This window comes from Hylobates moloch, unplaced genomic scaffold (assembly GCF_009828535.3).
Source record: "Hylobates moloch isolate HMO894 unplaced genomic scaffold, HMol_V3 SCAFFOLD_39, whole genome shotgun sequence".
Classification (NCBI taxonomy): Eukaryota; Metazoa; Chordata; class Mammalia; order Primates; family Hylobatidae; genus Hylobates; species Hylobates moloch.
This window is the reverse complement of record NW_026652314.1, coordinates 1,339,701-1,358,674: the sequence shown is the minus strand read 5'-3', so window position 1 is coordinate 1,358,674 and position 18,974 is coordinate 1,339,701. Positions and strand designations below refer to the sequence as shown.

Sequence of the window (18,974 nt, the reverse complement as noted above, 5' to 3'; positions counted from 1 at the left end):
CCAAGATCACACCACTGCACTCCAGCCTGGGAGACAGAGCGAGAATCCACCTCAAAAAAAAAAAAAAAATTAGTATTTGTTATAGAGATGGACAGAGGCAAGACATTTCTCAGACAGGTCCAACCATTAGTTGTCTTCCCCAGATCAAACTCACCAAAGCCTCCCTCGCCCTCAGGGCAGCACACTCCACAGCTGAGCTGTTTCCCTCAGCATGTTATTTCTCTCTGCCACAGTGCTCTGGATAATTGAAATGGAGAAAAAAAGTCAATACTTCCCAAAATAGTCAGTGATGAGTGTCTTGGATCTACAGAATCCTGCTGTCCACCACGTTCACGCAGGCCCCGTCTCCTGTCCTTGCCCGGGTGGCAGGCGGGCTTTGGTTCTGACACAGGTGACATGCCCTTCCCCATCTTTCAAACTGTGAGCCAACGTCAGCCTTCCCCAGACATACACATACCTACAGGGAGCAAGTTGACACGTTCACACAAACCACCACCTCCCCCATCGCCATGCCTCTCCCTGGGTTGTTTTCTCACACATAGAACAACAGAGTCAGTAACTTCCTAAAATATGACTTTTCTAATTTTGTTCCCCCAAACAACTGCTAGGATTTCTCTCTCTTTACCCGCTCACATCTGCCAGCTTTTCAATTCCCCCTTTATGGAGCCTGGAGACGATGGAGGGAAATACTTCAGCTCCCTTTTGCTGTCTTTTGTTTTCATTCATTGCGTGGCAGCAGGTGAAGAAACACAGTAAGTGACTAGTGAAAATATTCCTGTTCAGCTACCAGAGGCAGTTTCACTTCCTTGTGTCTTCCCTCATTTGCATAAAGATGCTTTCAAGATCACCTTGTGTTTTCCCATGCTGTACCCTTTTTTAAAAAGATCCCTATTTTGAGATTCTCATTTATATACATATATGTACATAAAAGTGAGAATAACAAGATCTACTCTCTATATAAAGAGCCTACTATGCATCAGGTGATTCTTGCTCATTGCCTGTCATCCTTGCAACCACTCTAGGTTGAAGCTGTCTTAATTTTGCAAATGATGCAGCTAAGACTCAAGGAGGGTAAGTAACCTGCCCAGTGTCACATGCTAGTAAGTGGCAGAGCTGGGATTCGCAAGTAATCTGCCCAGTATCACATGCTAGTAAGTGGCAGAGATGGGATTCAGCCCCAAGTCCTCAAAGCTTACACTGTCCCCTCTCCAGCATGTAGCTATGCAGAAACATCTGGTCCATCGTAGTGCTGTTATTGCTGCTGGGTGTATGTCAGCATCTCCAGGACAGTGACTACCAGTGTTCCAAAGGCCACTTGCTACCTACTGGAAGAGCTGGTGGCCTTAGGCTCATGGCACAAAGAGCAGGAATTGATCATTCACCTCGGGCCCTATAGGGAGCCCAGAACAAAGTCCAGACATTGAAGAGGGGCAGTGGAACAGAAAGGTGAGAGTGTGGACCTTGGCATGTGTATACCTGTGTTGCGTTCTTCAGCCCCGCGAACCTGGGCAAGGAACCTAACCTTTCTAAGTCTCAGTTTCTCCATCTATAGAAAATAGAGATAATAAAAGTCCTGCCTTGTAGAGTTATGGGGAAGGTTGGCTGGAACAGTTAAGAATGTGCTCTGCATAATGCCTGGTGCAGAGGAAGCCTTCAATAAATGATGGCTGGCATTATCATTAATGCTAGCTGAGGAGGCTTCAGGGAGAGCATTTTATGAATGCTGAAGTGTTCATCTGGTGTCTGCGGTCATTACTCTTCCCAGAGCTGTCCATCCATCTGGTCCAGGCCTGCAGCCCTGTTGGTCTTACCTCATACACCATTGCCCAGACCTCCCCAGTTCTCCTTCCATGTTCCAGGGGCATGGTTTATTATCAAAGAGACATTTCTAAGCAGCTCACCTGGGAGCCACGCTGTGCAAGGCAGTTGTAAAGAGAGAGAAAGAGAAAAACTGTACCAAAGGGTAAGCTGAAGTTTATTTTCTTGTGACTTAGCTGGCACAATCAAAGAAATAGTGGTACAACGCCACCAAACCACATGCATAGCACCTTTAAGCACATGAGTTGGCTGCAAAGCTTTGTATTAGAGAGCTGGTGCCAAACCACAGGCCATCAACAAGGTTGGCATTAATTAATTAATGCATGGAAACAAAGGACCCTCACCATAAATAACAGGCTACCATCATCTGGGTGCCCAAGCATGTGCCAGGCTCTCTTCTGAGCATTTTATGTCTGGTGTGGTCATTTGATCTTCCCACTAAGTGCTGCCATCATCATAGATGTTATACAGATCAGTAAACTGAGGCATAGAGAGTTCAAACCACTGGCCTAGGGTCACACAGAGACAAGGGAGTAGGACTTCAACCCAGGCAGCCTGGCTTCAGAGGCCATACTCTAAAACCCTATTGTGTGCCTCCCCTTATGAGCTGTGAACCTAATTTAAGACAGTGAGTGGGGCATTGAGTGGGATCTCATATGAGCTGCTTTTTGGAAGCCAAGAGTGAATATACCTGGTGAAAATCTACCTCTGAACAATAAACATTTCCTTGTGTTTCTTTGAGCACACCTTGGCAGCTCTGCCAAGCCAGTTTTAGCCTAAATTCAGAGAATGTCTGGCTTCTCACTGTTTTTGTTTAGACTGATATAAACATAGGGTAGACAAGAAAATTAAGGAGGGAATGTGATCAGCCTCCGGCTTTGAGAGAAACAGAGCCGCTGGTGTGGAACAATAGGCTTCGCAGCCTGGCAGCCAGTGTTCCCGACCCCAAGTCATTTCTAGAGCCCTTGCCCTCTCTGTTCAGCTGACTCAGATTCTCAGCAAAATCCCCAGTGGTCCAGGCTTCTTTTCTCCACTAAGCTGTGCTCTTTCCATTTGCAGGTAACCTGGACATCACTCCGGATGACCCCCGCTGGATCGGAGCCTGGTGGGGTGGCTTTCTGCTCTGCGGTGCCTTACTCTTCTTCTCTTCCCTCTTGATGTTTGGGTTTCCACAGTCCCTGCCCCCGCACTCAGACCCCGCCATGGAAAGCGAGCAGGCCATGCTCCCCGAAAGAGAATACGAGAGACCCAAGCCCAGCAACGGGGTCCTGAGGCACCCCCTGGAGCCAGACAGCAGTGCCTCCTGTTTCCAGCAGCTGAGAGGTAAAGGTGGCCTCATCTGCCTCTGCTCAGAACAGTAGGGGGATTGGGATGGGGGTGATGAGTGAAGGGGTGGCACCCAGGACTGGGGTGCTCGGGGACTTGGTGGAGGCAGAATAATACTGGCTTGCATGGCTGGCCTCTACCAGCCAGGTGCTTAACTTATTCCTGAGAAGTAAGTAACCTGACTTGCTTAATAAAAACAAAAATAGCTACCATTTGTTAAAGGGACCCAGTGGTTAATACAGGACCTGACATTTAATAAACATAAATGTCTTTAGAAGGAAGCAAAATAGTCTATGGAGCTTTTTTGAATTCTTTCAGGCCACCTATAAGCACCTGGAAGCAATAAAGGAATTTTAAAGTTGGCTTCCTTTGCCTGATATCAGCATTCTTTAAAAAGCCACCTCCAGCCGGGTGCAGTGGCTCACATCTGTAATCCCAGCCCTTTGGGAAGCCAAGGCAGGTGGATCACTTGAGGTCAGGAGTTCAAGACCAGCCTGGCCAACATGGTGAACCCCCATCTCTACTAAAATACAAAAATTAGCCGGGCTTGGTGGTACGTGCCTGTAATTCCAGCTACTTGGGAGGCTGAGGCAGGAGAATCACTTGATCCTGGGTTCAAGCTCACCAGAGATTGCAGTGAGCCGAGATTGCGCCACTGCACTCCAGCCTGGGTGACAGAATGAGACTCCATCTCAAAAAAAAAGCCACCTCCAAATTACATTTCTTTAGATTCACTTTGTCCTTTCATTGCCTCCACTAAAGATGAGAGATGTTTTCCTGCAGAAAGAAATATTAACCCAGTCTTAATGACACAGTCACACTTTAGGATGCAGCAAAGCTCTTGCTATCATTTTTTAAAGAAAAAAAGTGCAACTTTTCTGACAAAATGGTGAAACACAAACAATGATGCAGAATGAGAATGAGAACCAATCTGTGTCCTCTAAGGTTGCCTTGGCTTGGAATGTCCCCGTCCCCATGCACATGTGCTTAATAAAAGTCTCACTTCCAGCAGCCCCCAGGCAAGGAAGGTGCCTGCGATTCCCCTAGTAGCAGGAGAGTGATGCCTGCGACTCCCCTAATAGAACAGCCATCCATAGAAAGTGTCCTGGTAACTAGACGACTAGGAATAAATTGGGCAGGCATGAGAGTGTGGCTTTCAAAGGACATCCTGGCCCTGGGCGACTACAGCGTTTGCAGGTTGCTCCCCATCTCTGGATGATGACCTGGTTTCCCTAGGGCTCTGATTGTAAAAGCTGCACTAGTAATCACTTATCTTTCATCTCTGGGAATAAAAAGATGAAAAAGATACAATGGTGCCATCAGAGAACTCACCATCCCACATAGGACCAGGCTTGCAAGTCAGCAAAGGCAGCCCAGTGTTTTGAGAACCGTAATAACAAGCAGTACAGGTGGTTACAGAAATGCAGCAAAGAGGCAGAGAGAAGCCCACCGCTCCTGGGTCAGGAGTCACAGGTGGGGGAAGGGTCAGCGGCAGAGCTGAGCCAAGTCTTGAGGCCTGCCATGGCTTCAGCATTCTTCGGTCATGATTCAGTCGCTCATTAACTCATTTGTTTTATTCCATCGGTAGTTACTGAGACCCTACTAGGTGCTGAGCACAGCCTTGACTAAAGCGATTTATATTCTGGAGCTTATATTCCACTAGGGTGCAATAGGCAAGGTCAGAGCAATGACAACGTAAGCAAGCACTGGGTGAGCTGCCGTTGAGCTGACAAGTACACAGTCAGGTAGACAAGTCGGGGACCCGCAAGGCCATATTGATTACAAATTGTGATCTGTATACACACAGGCTTCGCTTCTGACGGTTAATGATTTTAATTTAGAATGAACAATTCCCAGAGGCAATTGGTCCATGATGGACTAAAAGGATGTCTCAACAGGAAAGGAAGAAAGTGTTTCTGCAAGATTCCTTAAGAGCCAAAATACAGTGAAATGAGCTATTATGCTAATAAACACATTTTACATGTGCCAGTGCAGGAAGTGCGGCCACAGTCGTTTACATGATTTATTTCTCCATGCGAGACACATGTTTTTGCTATATGAGTTTTTCCACCAAAAGCACCATGCAGTGCTCCCTGGCATTCCAAAACCCTTCATCCAGTTTGCATCCTGGGAAACCCAGGCTGCAAATGCACTTCTATATACATGCACTGTGTTACACATTTGTGGGTTTAAATAAGCTGAACAGCGTTGCATGTATACGTAGAACTGACTTGGCTCCTAAAACCTCTGTGTTGCAATTTCTCATCCGTTTTGTCTGAGCTTGCAAATGGGTTTCTTCTTTAGCCATCAATCTGTGTCCCCTGCCATGCTCTGCAGACAGCAAAGGCCCCTGAGAAGAGCTGGCATTGCACCAGGAAGAGCTCTTCCAGCGCCCTCTTCTCTGGAACTTAGAGTCTTCTCCTGCTCCTGGGAGAGAATGGGGCTGTCTGCTTTGAGGCAGACCCACCTGGGTTAAAAAGAAGCTCAGTCGCCTCTTAATCACGCAGCCTTGGCCACATCACTTAACTCCTCTCAGCTTTCACATGTGGTGTCTGGTTTAGTCTTTACCAAAGCTGTGTAAGGTCGGTATCACTGTTTATTCCTGTCTGTAGGTGAGAAAACCAAGCTCTGGTGATATGGGGCTTTGAGTCTGTGGTTCGATTTTAAGAACATTTCCCTAAAAAAAGCGGGCTTCAGAGGTCTGCTTCCAACAGTCAGCCATCAATTGGGTTTGTAACCCTTATCCAAAGCTGAGAGAAGGAAAGCCCAGAGTCTTGCTCCAGGTCAGCCTGGAAGTCCCCATCTTACAGCAACAGCCCCATAATCATCTTACCATGCAGAAAGCAGATGAACAAATGCTTGGGTTTGTTAAATGCCAGTATCTCCCTGATGTGGGGGCCTGCCAAGCCGAGGCACATTTTTACTTCTCAGCTGTGCCACCAAATAACTTTTCCTTTAAGACCTGGCTCTGGCTCTGCTCCTCCCTGATCTTGCATTTTGGATGGCCTGTTTTTTACACACCTCACATTCATCCTCTTGTGTCCTATCCTCCCCTTTCCTATATGTTAAGCCGTGTGTGGGCAAGACTGCACCTAGTGTGCTGAATCTAGCAAATGCTCAGAATTTGCAGAATTGCTTGTGAGAGGCTACACCTGGAGGGAAGAAGTTCAGGGACTGTAATAGACAAATGTACAGTATCATCATCAGATAGTGTATTAAATAGCATCTCCACAGTTTTGTGCTTCATTGTAAGTTGTCTCCAGCATCTCTTGCCCTGAGAGACCTTTCTGCAGCCACATGTCCATCTGCCTTCTCCCTCCAGCTCTGTACAGTTCCTGGAATGCATCAGGCAGTCTCTTGTTTGCTGCTATTTCTCCCTGGAATGCCCTTCTTCCTTCAGTTCACTTCTGGGCTGGACTCTGTTCTCACCTCCCCAGGAAGCCCTGCAAAGCCCCTCTGTGTACCTGCCCCTATGTACCCGGTGCTAGATTAGCTGCTTTCCTCTGAGTTCCACAGAATCCCTGCAAAGCACCTGTGAACACATTACCGTGGCAGTCTCTCTGCTTGTCTGTATCTGCCCAAAGATTATACATTTTCCAGGGATGAAGCTGTAGTTCATCTGTTCATTTCCAATGCACAGAACAGTGCATAGCATGTAGGGTGATACTGGTTGAATGAAGTAATAAGTGAATACTTTCTTGCCAGCCTGCATGTATGTATAGATGTGGACACGTGCACAAGTAGCAGGTAATGATTGTTTTTTGCGCACTGTCATATTTCATCCATGTAACCTTAGGAGGCATCGGTACAACTTACCAGTAAGGCAAGTGAGGCTTGTAGATGGAAAGGAAAGGCATTTGAACCCGGGCGAAGGCTCCAGTGTCTGTCTTTTTAACAATGACATTATACTGCCACTTCTGACAGTAAACGGACACTCTCTTAAAGAATAAGTGGCATCAGCAGGTGCTAACTGACTTCTTAGCAGAGTGTACTAAAACTACGGCTGCTGGCTGCAACAGCACAGATGTACCCTAAAATGACGGGGCTTCCAGACACAGCTGCAGCCTAAAAGGAAGGGAAGAACCAACTCCCTGCAACCATTGGCCTGTCCTGACCCTCTGCCAGGTTTTCTAGCTGGGATGAGTATAACCGCACCAGAGGTTTAAAATCCAAAGGGAGAGTCCTGCCTTTGATCACTGAAAGAGAGGGCAATCAAAAGCTGAGCACTCTTGTCACTGAGCGCTTCACGCTGACTGCCGAGTGGTCTCTTCCTGTCCCAGAAAAGATAGCAGGTGCCAGCAGGTGCCAGCTGGGTGGGCAGGGCTGGGGCCTCAGGCTCAGAGTCTTTAAAGCCACCACCCAAATCTAGGAGATGAGTTATGATTTCCAGAGCTCTTGCATCGACCTCCCATTTGGCCCCCACAGGTGGCTGATGGGGTGGTTATGTTACTAACCTCTGTCCTGATCAGTGATCAGGACACCAAAGCTGGCAGGTGGTTGGGGAGACAGGGAGGGGTGAGTGATGTTAAACCGGGTACTTAGATTCCCTTGGCTGGGCTGGACCTATTTCTCCAGATTCCAAATCCCGTGCTCTTTCGCCTGTTTCCTGTAAGGGTTCACTAAATTGTTCATAAACTGATGAAAGAGGAGAAAGGGAATCAGGCTGGGGCCCATGTAACAAAGCCCTTCCTGTGTCTGAGAAACTTACACTTCTGCTCAGCCTTTCCCCCCTCCAAAAGAGGCCATGCAGAGCCCAAGCTCTAGAGAAGGTTCACCTTTTGAGGAGTTGAGATCCTCCTGGGTCCTTGTCACCTCCCCTCCCCTCGAACAATGCAGTCCATCATGGAGTTCAGCTGATTTTGCCACCCAAGTCTCTCTCCAGCCTGCTCTTGATCTCTGTTAATCCGAGAGTCCTTGTTAACATTAACAAGGTAACACTCCACACTCCAGCATGCCCTGGGCCCTCCAGGCTGTTGTCCATGCTGTGATCTCTTCAGAACACACCTGATCAAGTTGCTGCCTCTTGCTTTAAGGGAAGGAGGCAGAGTCCTTCCATGGTCTCTGAGTCCCTCCAAACCCTTCTCGTGCCAGTCATGCCCTGTTCCCTCCACGCCCACCTCACTGGCCTCTTTTTAGTTCTCCTTATACCCCAGGCTCCTTTCCTCCTAGGACTCTGCATTTGTTCCCTCTACTGGAATTACTGATTTCATCTTCAGACATCAGCTCATGCGTCATTTATTGGGAACATCTTCCTGACCTGGTGGTACCCCTTCCAAGGCACATCATAATTTTCCTTTATATGTGTGAGTAATTTTCCTTTATTCACTTACTCTGTACGCTTCATGAAGGCAGGGACTGCAATTGTTTTTGCTCATGTCCTGGTACACAGCAGGTGCTCAGTGCCTGCTATTTGATAGGGGAGGGAGTAAATGGATTGCCGCTTTCCCCGAAGCTCCCCTGCCCCCTACTTCCCACTCAGGGTTTTGGCCTGTGTTTGACCAATCCGCGGACATAGACTTGGCAAGAGCTTCAGGTGTCCTGAGTGCCACCACCAGCCCACACGGGACTGCCTGTGTTGGAGAGGGTCTGCTCCTGGCACCCTGGCTGCTGAATGGTAGAGGATGTGCCAGCCCTGGTGCCAAAACTGACTTGCCCTGGGGACTCTGGGCTTCGTGTTGTCACTTGCCCATCTTCTGGCAGGTGCTTTACATCTTGGTCAGGGAGCACATTCACCCCCGCCCCACCACCGTGCTTCCTACAGTTCAGCAGGAGCCACACATTTGCCCGGCCACAGGACCCAGCTCATGCCTCTCCACGGCTCAGGCCTGGCCACAGGACCCACTTCATGCTTCTGCATCTCGGCCTCCTCTATCCATTACCATCTAGCAGTCAGTTTCTGCTATGTTTTTCTTAATTAAAACCCCATGCCTGGCTTTCAGCATAATGTTATCATGAGGAGCCTGGTGATCTGAGAGTCCTTGTTCTGCCGGCTAACCAGCTGAGCGTTTTTTTAATCGTGCACTGTGTCCTCAGAACCATGTTCTTCCTGTGTGTGGATTTCCTGTTAAAGTTTTTCTTTCCTGATTCCATGGTGAAGGAGACCATCTGCCCTCCCAAATGCTTGGAATCCTGTGCCAGGCTGTGATTTACATTCTGCCATGTCACAGGAGTTGTTTTTATAGGTCCCCATGGACCAGACTGGTCACTGGCTTAAGTTCTTACCAATATTGATTGATAGGGGAGGGGACCTGCTGTGGACAGCACTGGAGGGATAGGTGCATAGATAAGCTACAGCTGCACTTCTCAAGTTATTTCAGCAAAGCTCCTGAGACAGACCATGTGAGGGGGCCTAGCATGATGCCTGGCACTTTGTTGGTATTCCTGGAGTGCGTGTTGAATGAAAGAATGAAGGAAATAATTAGAAGGCAGCATTTCCCAATGAGGGTCCCTTGAGATACTCAGGGAAAAACAAATCAACAGCAGCAATAACATAAGGATGGGGAAATGATTACATGGCCAAATAACTTTGGGAACCTGTGTGCTGTTTGATCCTCTCTGAGATTCATACTTCTCAAACATATGTGACTCGGAACTGTTTTATTCACATTAACTGTGGCTACTTGGCTAATGCTTCCAGAATACAGGGTAGAAAGTGGAAAGGCTCACAGGAGTTTCAAAGGGATGAACTGAGGACCAGAGAGAGGGGACTTGGAGATACTTGCTTAAAGATTGTAGCATTTCACCCCAATCTGGAAGGATGAGCAGGATCCCCATGGATGGAGAGAGAAGAGCTTTGGGATGGGGGACAGGGATGAGCAGAGACACATGGACAGGAATGCCCAAGACACTGTTGGGAGCTAGAGGTCTGGTTTTAGAAAAGGTCATGCTAGAAGGCAGACTAGGGGCTGCTCCCACACCAGCAGTTCCTGGTATCTGAAGCTGCTTGTGGAGGCTTTTGTGAAATTATGAATGAGTTATTGAAAGCCTTAGCATTGCCCTTCTGAAGCATCTGGACTTTATCCTGAGGAGCCCTTGTTTCCCAGCCAGGAGTTTGAGTCAGCATCAGCTGTGGAGTTTCTTGAACCACCCTGTGTGTGGGCCACAGCCCAGGAATTCTGATTCTGTGGGTAGAGAAGGGATCCAAGCATCTGGATGTTTTCGAAGCTCCCTAGATGATTCCAGGTGAACTCCCGATTGCCAATGAATGCCAGAAGCAATGGGGGTTCTTTGAGTGGCCCCCTCTGGGGGCCAACAGGTCAGAGCTGGTCCTCCTGCATTTGTACAGGCAGGGGACGTGTAATGGCAGGGGACTCACTCACCAAATAAGCTTGAGACACTGTAGACACTGTGATCCTTGTGGAGATTCATAAGTGATATATTAGCATATGAAGGCTCTGAGAAGGCCTGCTGTAAACTCAACACTTCAGGAAATACCATCAGGAACTCTAGGCTTGAAGATGGGCATTTATGTCCATCGGGTATTTCACCCCCACTGTTTCTTTTATGAATGTCAGTATCTCTCTTTCCAGACTTTCCAGGGTGAATGCCCCCATTGTTGAAGTTTTCATGAATGCCAAATGCAGTCAGCCTTGCTGCCACGGAGGTGGCCACCACTCTCCCAGAGAAGGTTCTTAGAGGCTGGCCTGGAGTAGTGAAAGCGGTTGTTTGCTTACAAAAGACTATTCCCTTAGTCTTTTTTCTGTCTGCTGCCTCTGACCTGGAAAGACACTATGTTGGGTCTGAATAAGACGTTGCTGCCTCCCAGGCTCCTTTCTTCATCTCTGCGATCCTGAGCAGAGCCTGCGCTTTTGTGACTTCACACTCCAGAGGGATGGAAATGACTGGGGTGACACCAATTTGGAGCTGCAGCTTGCAGGAAGCTAACTGCAGCTCTGCAGACACTTGCTTCGTGCTTTAAACTGGCTAATGGGCAGCCACACGACTCTTTTTCTCTTGGGCCGTCTTGGTGGGGTTATGAAGCATTGGTGACCTTAAAGGAATCAATAGAATTGATGGGGGAGTTATCCCAGCCAGCCCGCACCCAGCTAACATTGGGATTTCATTCTAAACGCTCATTTCTGGTGCTGATCGTTTATTTGTTCACTCAAGCCACAAGCTTTTCTGTGCAAAGGAAGCACTACCCTGTGCCTCTTACCTCCAGAGGATGGTCAAAAGGAAACCCAGTAGCTGCTTCTCACAAACTTGCAATGAGAAGGTGCTAGGAAGTGCTCCCATGGGCTCCTCAATAGCCCAGGGCAGAGGTTAGGAGGCAAGTTCATCCACAGCAATGAAACCACAGTGGGTCTGAAGCTGGAGCCGGAGGCTGCCCCATCTGGGGCCAGTGTGTGGCAGGCACTTGCTTTTAGAAGACTCCCAGACATTGCAGGCCTCTTCTCCCACCTGGGCTTTCCTCTACCCCTTCGCAAGGGAATGGCTTAGACACCTCCAGAATCGACAGTGTAAATGAAGAAGAGACTGACATTCTGGATTACTGCCCCCATAGGCCAGGAGTTTGAGTCAGCATCACCTGTGGAGTCTCTTGAACCTCCCTGTGTGGGGGCCACAGCCCAGGAGTTCTGATTCTGTGGGTAGAGAAGGGGTCCAAGCATCCGTAGGTTTTCAAAGCCCCCTAGATGATTCTTTGGGAACTCCCAATTGCACATGAATGCCAGAAGCAATGGGGGTTCTTTGATCTCCTCTGCAGGCCAACAGGTCAGAGCTGGTCCTCCTGCATTTGTACAGGCAAGGGGACATGTAATGGCGGGGAACTGACTTACCAAATAAGCTCACCCTGACTGTAGAAGCGAGGGTCTAAACGTGTTTCCACCTGGACAGTGAACCTGTGGCATGTCACTAATGCTTTGTTCATAAGTTTGTTTATGTTGCCTCAGTTGATGTTTCTTAAGAGGCTATAACAGTTAGCCTTCAAAGCTTTGCAATTCATTCATTCATTTTAAAATTTATTTATTAGATTTTTTAATACACCTTGAGTTTGTTAAGTGTCTGCTCTTACTGGGCGTGGTGCTCACATCTAATGACGGAACTGCTCCATCCTTGTTCCCAGGTGGCTTCTGGCTTGGGAGACGAGAGGGACTCAGGCAAGGGCATCCAGCCTGCACGTGGCACATCAGCACAAGGGCTTAAGCCTGCACAGGGCACATCAGCAACCAACTCGGTGGTTGCTAAACCTTGATGCTATTCCATGACACTATTTCTCCTAGGAGTCACCCCACCTTGGATTCACACCTGTACTTCTGTCAGAGTATTTTTCTACATCTTTATTATTTCTTCCTCTTTCTCTTTTTTTAAGTTATGATTTGAAGACTGTCATTTATCTCATCTAAGACCTCCCTGCTCTCTGTTGTCTCCTGTCTGTGGGTCTCATGTGTTGGGAAGCCCCTCATGGCAACTCAACATTCAGAAAAACAACTTTTATAGATTCAAGTCCCCACAAAATACCTGAATGTTAAGCATGTGGACTTTGGAGCTCAGGCTGACCTTAGTTCAAATCCACCCTCCCTCACCTCCCAGCTCTGCATTCTTGGGCAAGGTGGAATTTATAGCCGCCCAATGAAGCCTTGGTTTTCTCATGTCTGGAATGACAATGTTAAGACGATAACCCAAAAAGCATTGGCTACCGTTGTAATTACTGAACAGTTGCATGCATTAGCTTCATCTCCCCTTCTTGGGAGCCATGACAGTAGTGTGTTGACAGCAATGTTATCAAAGGAAAAGAAAGTCAAGGCCAACTTCAGCAGAGAGATTTAAAGCAGAAACGCACTGAGAGTCCAGCAGGTACACTGAGCCCCACGATAACCACTGCCTGGGGCAACTTCAATTCCAGGGAACTGGACATGGAAACCAAGGCCATGGACAAGTACATTGCTTCCTGACCTGGCCTGCTGCCTGGCCCTCTGGAGGTAGGAGCTCTTCTTGACCGCAGAAATGGCCCAGGAACTCAGCCCAGCCCACGTTCTCCATGGCTATGGCTGCCGCACCTCACCTTCTTTCCCTTCTCTGCTAGTTCACCAAGCTGCAAACACAGAGACATCTGCAGCAAGCCGTGTATCCCCACGGCTCCGAGGAACACTCCACATGACAAGGAGCCTGAGGGTTTCCTCCCTGACTTGACCATGGATCACTTTTTTGTATTAATTATTATTATTCTTACTGAGCTCACACCTGTGTGCCAGAGACACTGGGCCACATGCTTTACACACTTGGGTCTCATTTCATCTTTATAGCAGTCTGTGGGATGGAGTTCTGTGCTCCAGTCACTTCCACATCTACTAAAGCCTTGAAGCCAGAATTCAATCCCCATTACCTGACTCCTTAGACCAGGTTATTAGCCATTATTTTATACAACCTCATTCAGCAAAACCTTTTCTACAGTACAAGCCTCCTCTTTCAGCTCTACAATTCTTTCTTCCTTTTATTAATATTTCTCCCTCCCTCTCACCGCTAGTTCTCTTCCCTCAAAAAAAAAAAAAAAGGACTAAGTCCCAGATCAATGCCAGATCTGATCATTTTCCCCAACCTAAGTAGAAATTTTTTATTATTATTATTGCTATTACTATCATTATTTCTTAGAATTAAGCTGCACCTTTGACTACCAGGAGTAGCCTGCATGCTTAATCTTCAAACCAAGAGCAGCTCAGAGGCCAGACCAGAATAGCATACTGGTTACAAGCACATGCCATGGCAGCAGGTACCAGGGTTTGAGTTTCTGCTGTGCTGCTCTAACCATGGGACCTCTCTCTGCCTCAGCTTTTTCATCTGTAAATGGAGGATTTAATAGTCCCATGATCACAGGTTTGTTGTAAGCATCATGTGAGCAGATAGGTAAGCATTTAGAACGGCATTTTTGCACAAAGGAAATGCTCTGTCAATGTTAGTTTTTATGACTCCTCCAAAATCTGCCTTTCTCCGTCCTGAAGGACCCATAAGTTTCCAAGAACTCTTAATCCTACAGGAATCTCTTTTGAAGACTAGCAGTAGAAAACCTGTTTTCCCTAGAGACCGCTCTCCTGCCGCTCTTTCCAACTTTGTGTCATCTTGCTGGTGACAGTACCAAGCTCCTAATGAGAGTTGAAAAGGTTTCTCCAGCTGGTGAGGCTGCATAATTCAAGCCAGCCTACCTCCCACCTCCAGCTCCCAAGTTCTGAGGCTAAATTGGTAGGTGGGGGGTACATGGCTAAGAAAGTCTGTAGATGTTCAATGGCCTGGTGTGGCCTTGGTTCACCAGTTTCTGTTTGCCTGGGCCACCCCATTAGCTGCTGCCTCCTTAAAAAGTCAGAATTTTATAGGCTTAACAATCTATTTGAATGAAAAAGCTTGAAACACGAGGTTGGCCCTGGGACCAAGCTAATTAATAGCCCTTCTCAAACTAGGGTTTCGGAAGGTAGGCTGAACCTTTGAAAAGCAATCATCTTTTGAGGGTGCTACAAGTCATTGCAATAAAACTGGGGATGGAAGTCATTGCTTTGAAAAGCAATCATCTTTTGAGGGTGCTACAAGTCATTGCAATAAAACTGGAGAAGGGAGGAAGAACCTGGAAGGAAATAGTGAACCCAAGAGGAAACTCATTTCTGGAGGCAAATTGCCTTGGCAGAGGGAAAAAAAAGAATGTTCTTCATGCAAATAAGGCCCACTGAGGCTTCCTCAAGTCAAATGATTCAGTCAAATCATTCTCAAACCTAAGATTTTTCACATCTAATTCAAGGAGAAATTAGTTATTAGATATTAAGACAAAAGCAGGCAGACTCCTATCTTGACAAGGAATCCTTCCCACTGAAGTGGAATTATCTCCAGAATAATTAAATTGCTTGCTGAAGTATAAAAGCATTCCATTAACCGGAGTTGCCTCTGTTGAACAGTGCCTTCCTCATCCCCAAACAAATCATGATGACTCTGAACAAGGACAGGGAGATACCAGGACCTAAATAGATAATGTGATCAAACTGAAATCATCATCAGTGTCATTGATGAGCCAAAGAGCAAAGTTGCTAATCAGCAAATGCTGGAGGTATCAGCCTGGCAGCAGTTTTACTTGTGACCAAGTGTGGCTGTGCTGCCTTATTCTCCAGGAGTCCTAGACTCTGAAGATTCTGCACCCTAATGAAAAAAAATAAAGGCTACAGTGAAAGCACGGCAGAGGATCATTTTCCTGGAATGTCCCCAGCCTGCCTATTTGCCATTGGCAATGTTTCCAGAATTTAGATATCTTTATTCCAAAAGAGCACTGTGATTGAGAAATGGCGTTATTACTTGCCAAAACATATAAACCACCAGGACATTCAAATGTATTCATTACAAGGAGGCACTATTATAACCTGATGTGATCCATACTGTTCTCACTACATTGTGAAACTTGTTGTTCTGTGGCATGACTGACAGGTTTCTTGCCACGGGTACACTACACCATCAGAACGTGCCACACACTATAGCAAATCAGCTTTCACTCATTAGTAGTGATTTATGAGGATAGAGTTTTAACATCCACGGGGCTTCTGTACATGAAGATAAATGCTTACCTCACTGTCCTGTGTTTATGCCCAATGAATTCATCTTTATTTGTTGAACAATCCACATATTTAAATATTTCACAGTCAGGATTACTCTAAATATTTGTACCATACTTTAAACATAGTGTGGATTTAACACAGGAAAATTTCCCAACATTTACATGTAGGTGTTATAAAAGTAAACACTTCTAAACATTTATTTGAAATGATATTTCTAAAAATTCAGATGATGGTAAATGTTTTAAACCTTGTAAAAATAGACAAAACACACACATAAAGGCCAGTACACTTAAAATCAAGGAGGATATAAGTCTATTAATACCATGGACTTAAAGTTGTTTTCTTATTATCTTTATTCTTATCCATACCCTTTTAAAAGTGTTATTTTTACTTGTGCATTTATTTAATCAGAGAGTTGCCTTCCTAATGTTTCAGGAATTTTACAAGGAACCACCACAGAACAGCCAAGGCCACCAGCTCTGGTTATCATCTGGTTATGACTTAGGATTCGGTTACTCAGGCTTTGCCAATTCCAAGCTTTTGGTCATCTAGCTCAGTCCATTTGCATAACTAAGTTCTTTTTGTTATGTCAAAGAACCCTTAGATGCCTGTCTTCTATTTTCATTCTTGAAACTTGATACCATTCCTAGAAATGATAAATTCTAAGTTTTGTATATCTGCCAGTTCTTGACTTATTGAGCTTGTCTGTTAATATTATTAAAAACTTATGCATCCCCTATTATTATTTTATTCTAATTAGTTGGGCCGTTTAGAGGTTTCATCTCCTAGGAGATGAGATTGAGCCTGATAATTAGCTCTGTTCTTTAGGACAGCTGGCTAATTCATCACCTTGGAATGCAGTCTGAGACTCCCGGCCCACCTGTTTATTTTGCATGCCACCACAGCACTGATCAGTTTTTCCTAGACGTGGTGTAGTACCTCCTTCCTCTGGGACTCTGTGTTTTATCTGTTCTGTTTGCACAGGTGGAAACAAGTAAACTGCATGTCAGATATTCCACACTTTATGATCGCAGCAGCACAGACTTCCCTAACTTTAGTCTCTGGGACACCACCTCTATAATTTTTGCTTTGTTTGCATTCTGCCTGAACCATTATGCACCTAAGACTTCTCTTTAAATAACTTTAAATCTACTTACTTTTTGTAGCCTAGCAGTGTCTTAAGCCGTAACAGCCATGAAACCACACATTCGATGTATCAGCTGTATTTCAGCTTTGTTGTAAGGACACATTAAAATCATGGCACAAATATTGAAATGACAGGGTTGTCCTGGTGCCCCAGAGCTCTCTTGCACACTGCCAGGATACGTCATACCATAATTTAGGAGACTTGGCTGAAGACCACATGCCAATGATTCTGATTGCTGGGAATATCCAAATAATGTGCTTGTTTTCAAAGGATTTTTAAAAAACGAATCTCCTATTTTAAAAGCACCAATATAAGGGGAAGTCTTAGTGGTGTATGAAACCACATGCTTTAAGAAAAATAGAGTAAAATAAAGAAAGAATGAAATACCAGACCTCAACAATTCCTGCTTTCAGGCTCTGTCATTATTTAAAGTGGTGCATGAACCTCAGAGCACTTTTGCCCGTCACCAGCTCTCACAGAAGCCCTGAGCACCAGGACTGAGTAGGAGGCTTCTTCTAGGGTAGACTGGGTGATGAGAAGAGACCCCCTAAGGAGAAGGAAACACATTCAGCAAAGATCTACAAGCAGAGCATTCTTGTATAGGGAAGACCCCCAAGGACAAAGACCTGGGTGGGGTGGACCTGGGTGCAGGCGAGAAACAGCAAGAGCCACTGGGGCTGGACTGGAGGGTGGGAAGAGGAGGGGCTAGGGGGTGTGATCAGTTCACTGAGGGGCAGACCTCGGGCCATGGCACAGCCTATGGATTTTGACCATTCCAGGGTTTTGAGCAGGAAACTGATTTGAGCTGATCTTGCTGACTGCTACTCAGGGACTTATTATATTGGATCAAGAGTGAAAACCAAGACCCCAGTTGGGTGGCTCTGGTGGTCTCCAAGTGAGAGCTGACGGAAATTTTGCCAGAGAGGTAGCCATGAAGATAGCAAGAAGGGGTTTGATTAGGCATGTGCACATTTTGGAGAGCACAAGAATTTCATATCTTTCTTGAAACTGTTAAGTAGATTTTCTTATATATATCGATCCATCAATAGGTATATTGACATATACTTAAATATATTGATATTTATAATTTATTTTATATACACACACACACACACACATTTTTTTTCTTTTGAGAAACAAACCCCAAACTCTTTGTTAGTAGAGGATGAAAATATCTTCTGACATTGCTTTAAAAAATTTTTAGTGTGTCTAGTAAACTGTAAGAAAAGTCCTGGTATACTCTCTCCTGTTTTAGTAGAAGGTAGTAATTGGCAACATGTCAGTGTATGCTTTGAAGCCAGAGATTTCACAATCATGGATGACTTATGGGGTGTAGATTTTGGCCTTAGCAACTGAGCGCCTCTGGATGCTGTTTGCTGAAATGGACAAGAGCAGGCCAAGAAGGGGCCTTAGGAGAAGGAGGCTATAAGATGGGAGCACAGGGGGTGACCTTGACCCTGACCATCTGCCTTCTCTCTCCCTGCAGTGATCCCGAAGGTCACCAAGCACCTGCTCTCAAACCCTGTGTTCACCTGCATCATCCTGGCCGCCTGCATGGAGATTGCAGTGGTGGCTGGCTTTGCTGCCTTTTTGGGGAAGTACCTGGAGCAGCAGTTTAACCTCACCACCTCTTCTGCCAACCAGCTGCTTGGTGAGTGTGTCCTCAGGCCTCCTGAGAGGGTCAGGGGAGGGTGTCCTGTGTGTAAGGCACTAAAAATTTACTGAGCCCTGCCTAAGAGCCCCACTCTGCTCTGGGCCTACAGCAACAAGATATATGTGGCCTCTGTGCACAAGGAATTTAAAGTATATTCTCAGAGTAAGATCTGCCTGCCTGGATCAATTGCTAAAAGCACATGATAATAAAGAGTGAAAATATAAAATGTACATTTGAGAGGCCAGTAAGTCGATAGATGGGTGTGAAATGGGAAATCTGGGGAAGATATGATGAAGAAGGATAAATCTTGAAAGGTTAGCAGGTTTTAATCAGCCACATAAAGTAAGAATATTCTTGGCAGCATGAAACCCATAGTTAACTGCAGGGCTTGGAAGCCATACACTCCCTACTCCTCCCTGTGCTCACAGCAGACATAACTAATGGATCATGACACTCCTTCTCCCCAAGGTCAGGCATGGCTTTACAGTTCTTTAAGTCGTAGACT

General features: G+C 46.2%; 1 protein-coding gene across 6 annotated transcripts in view; it reads left to right on the top strand.

The window, feature by feature from the left end:
- Positions 1-18,974, top strand: part of LOC116463495 (solute carrier organic anion transporter family member 3A1) — a 326,223-nt gene that overhangs the window by 259,790 nt on the left and 47,459 nt on the right. For all 6 annotated transcript variants that reach the window (XM_032146625.2, XM_058434672.1, XM_032146624.2 and 3 more), the window contains exons 4-5: positions 2,878-3,141; positions 18,302-18,466. In XM_032146625.2, the coding sequence (XP_032002516.1) occupies positions 2,878-3,141; positions 18,302-18,466 (429 nt within the window). The remainder of the gene's footprint in view (positions 1-2,877; positions 3,142-18,301; positions 18,467-18,974) is intronic.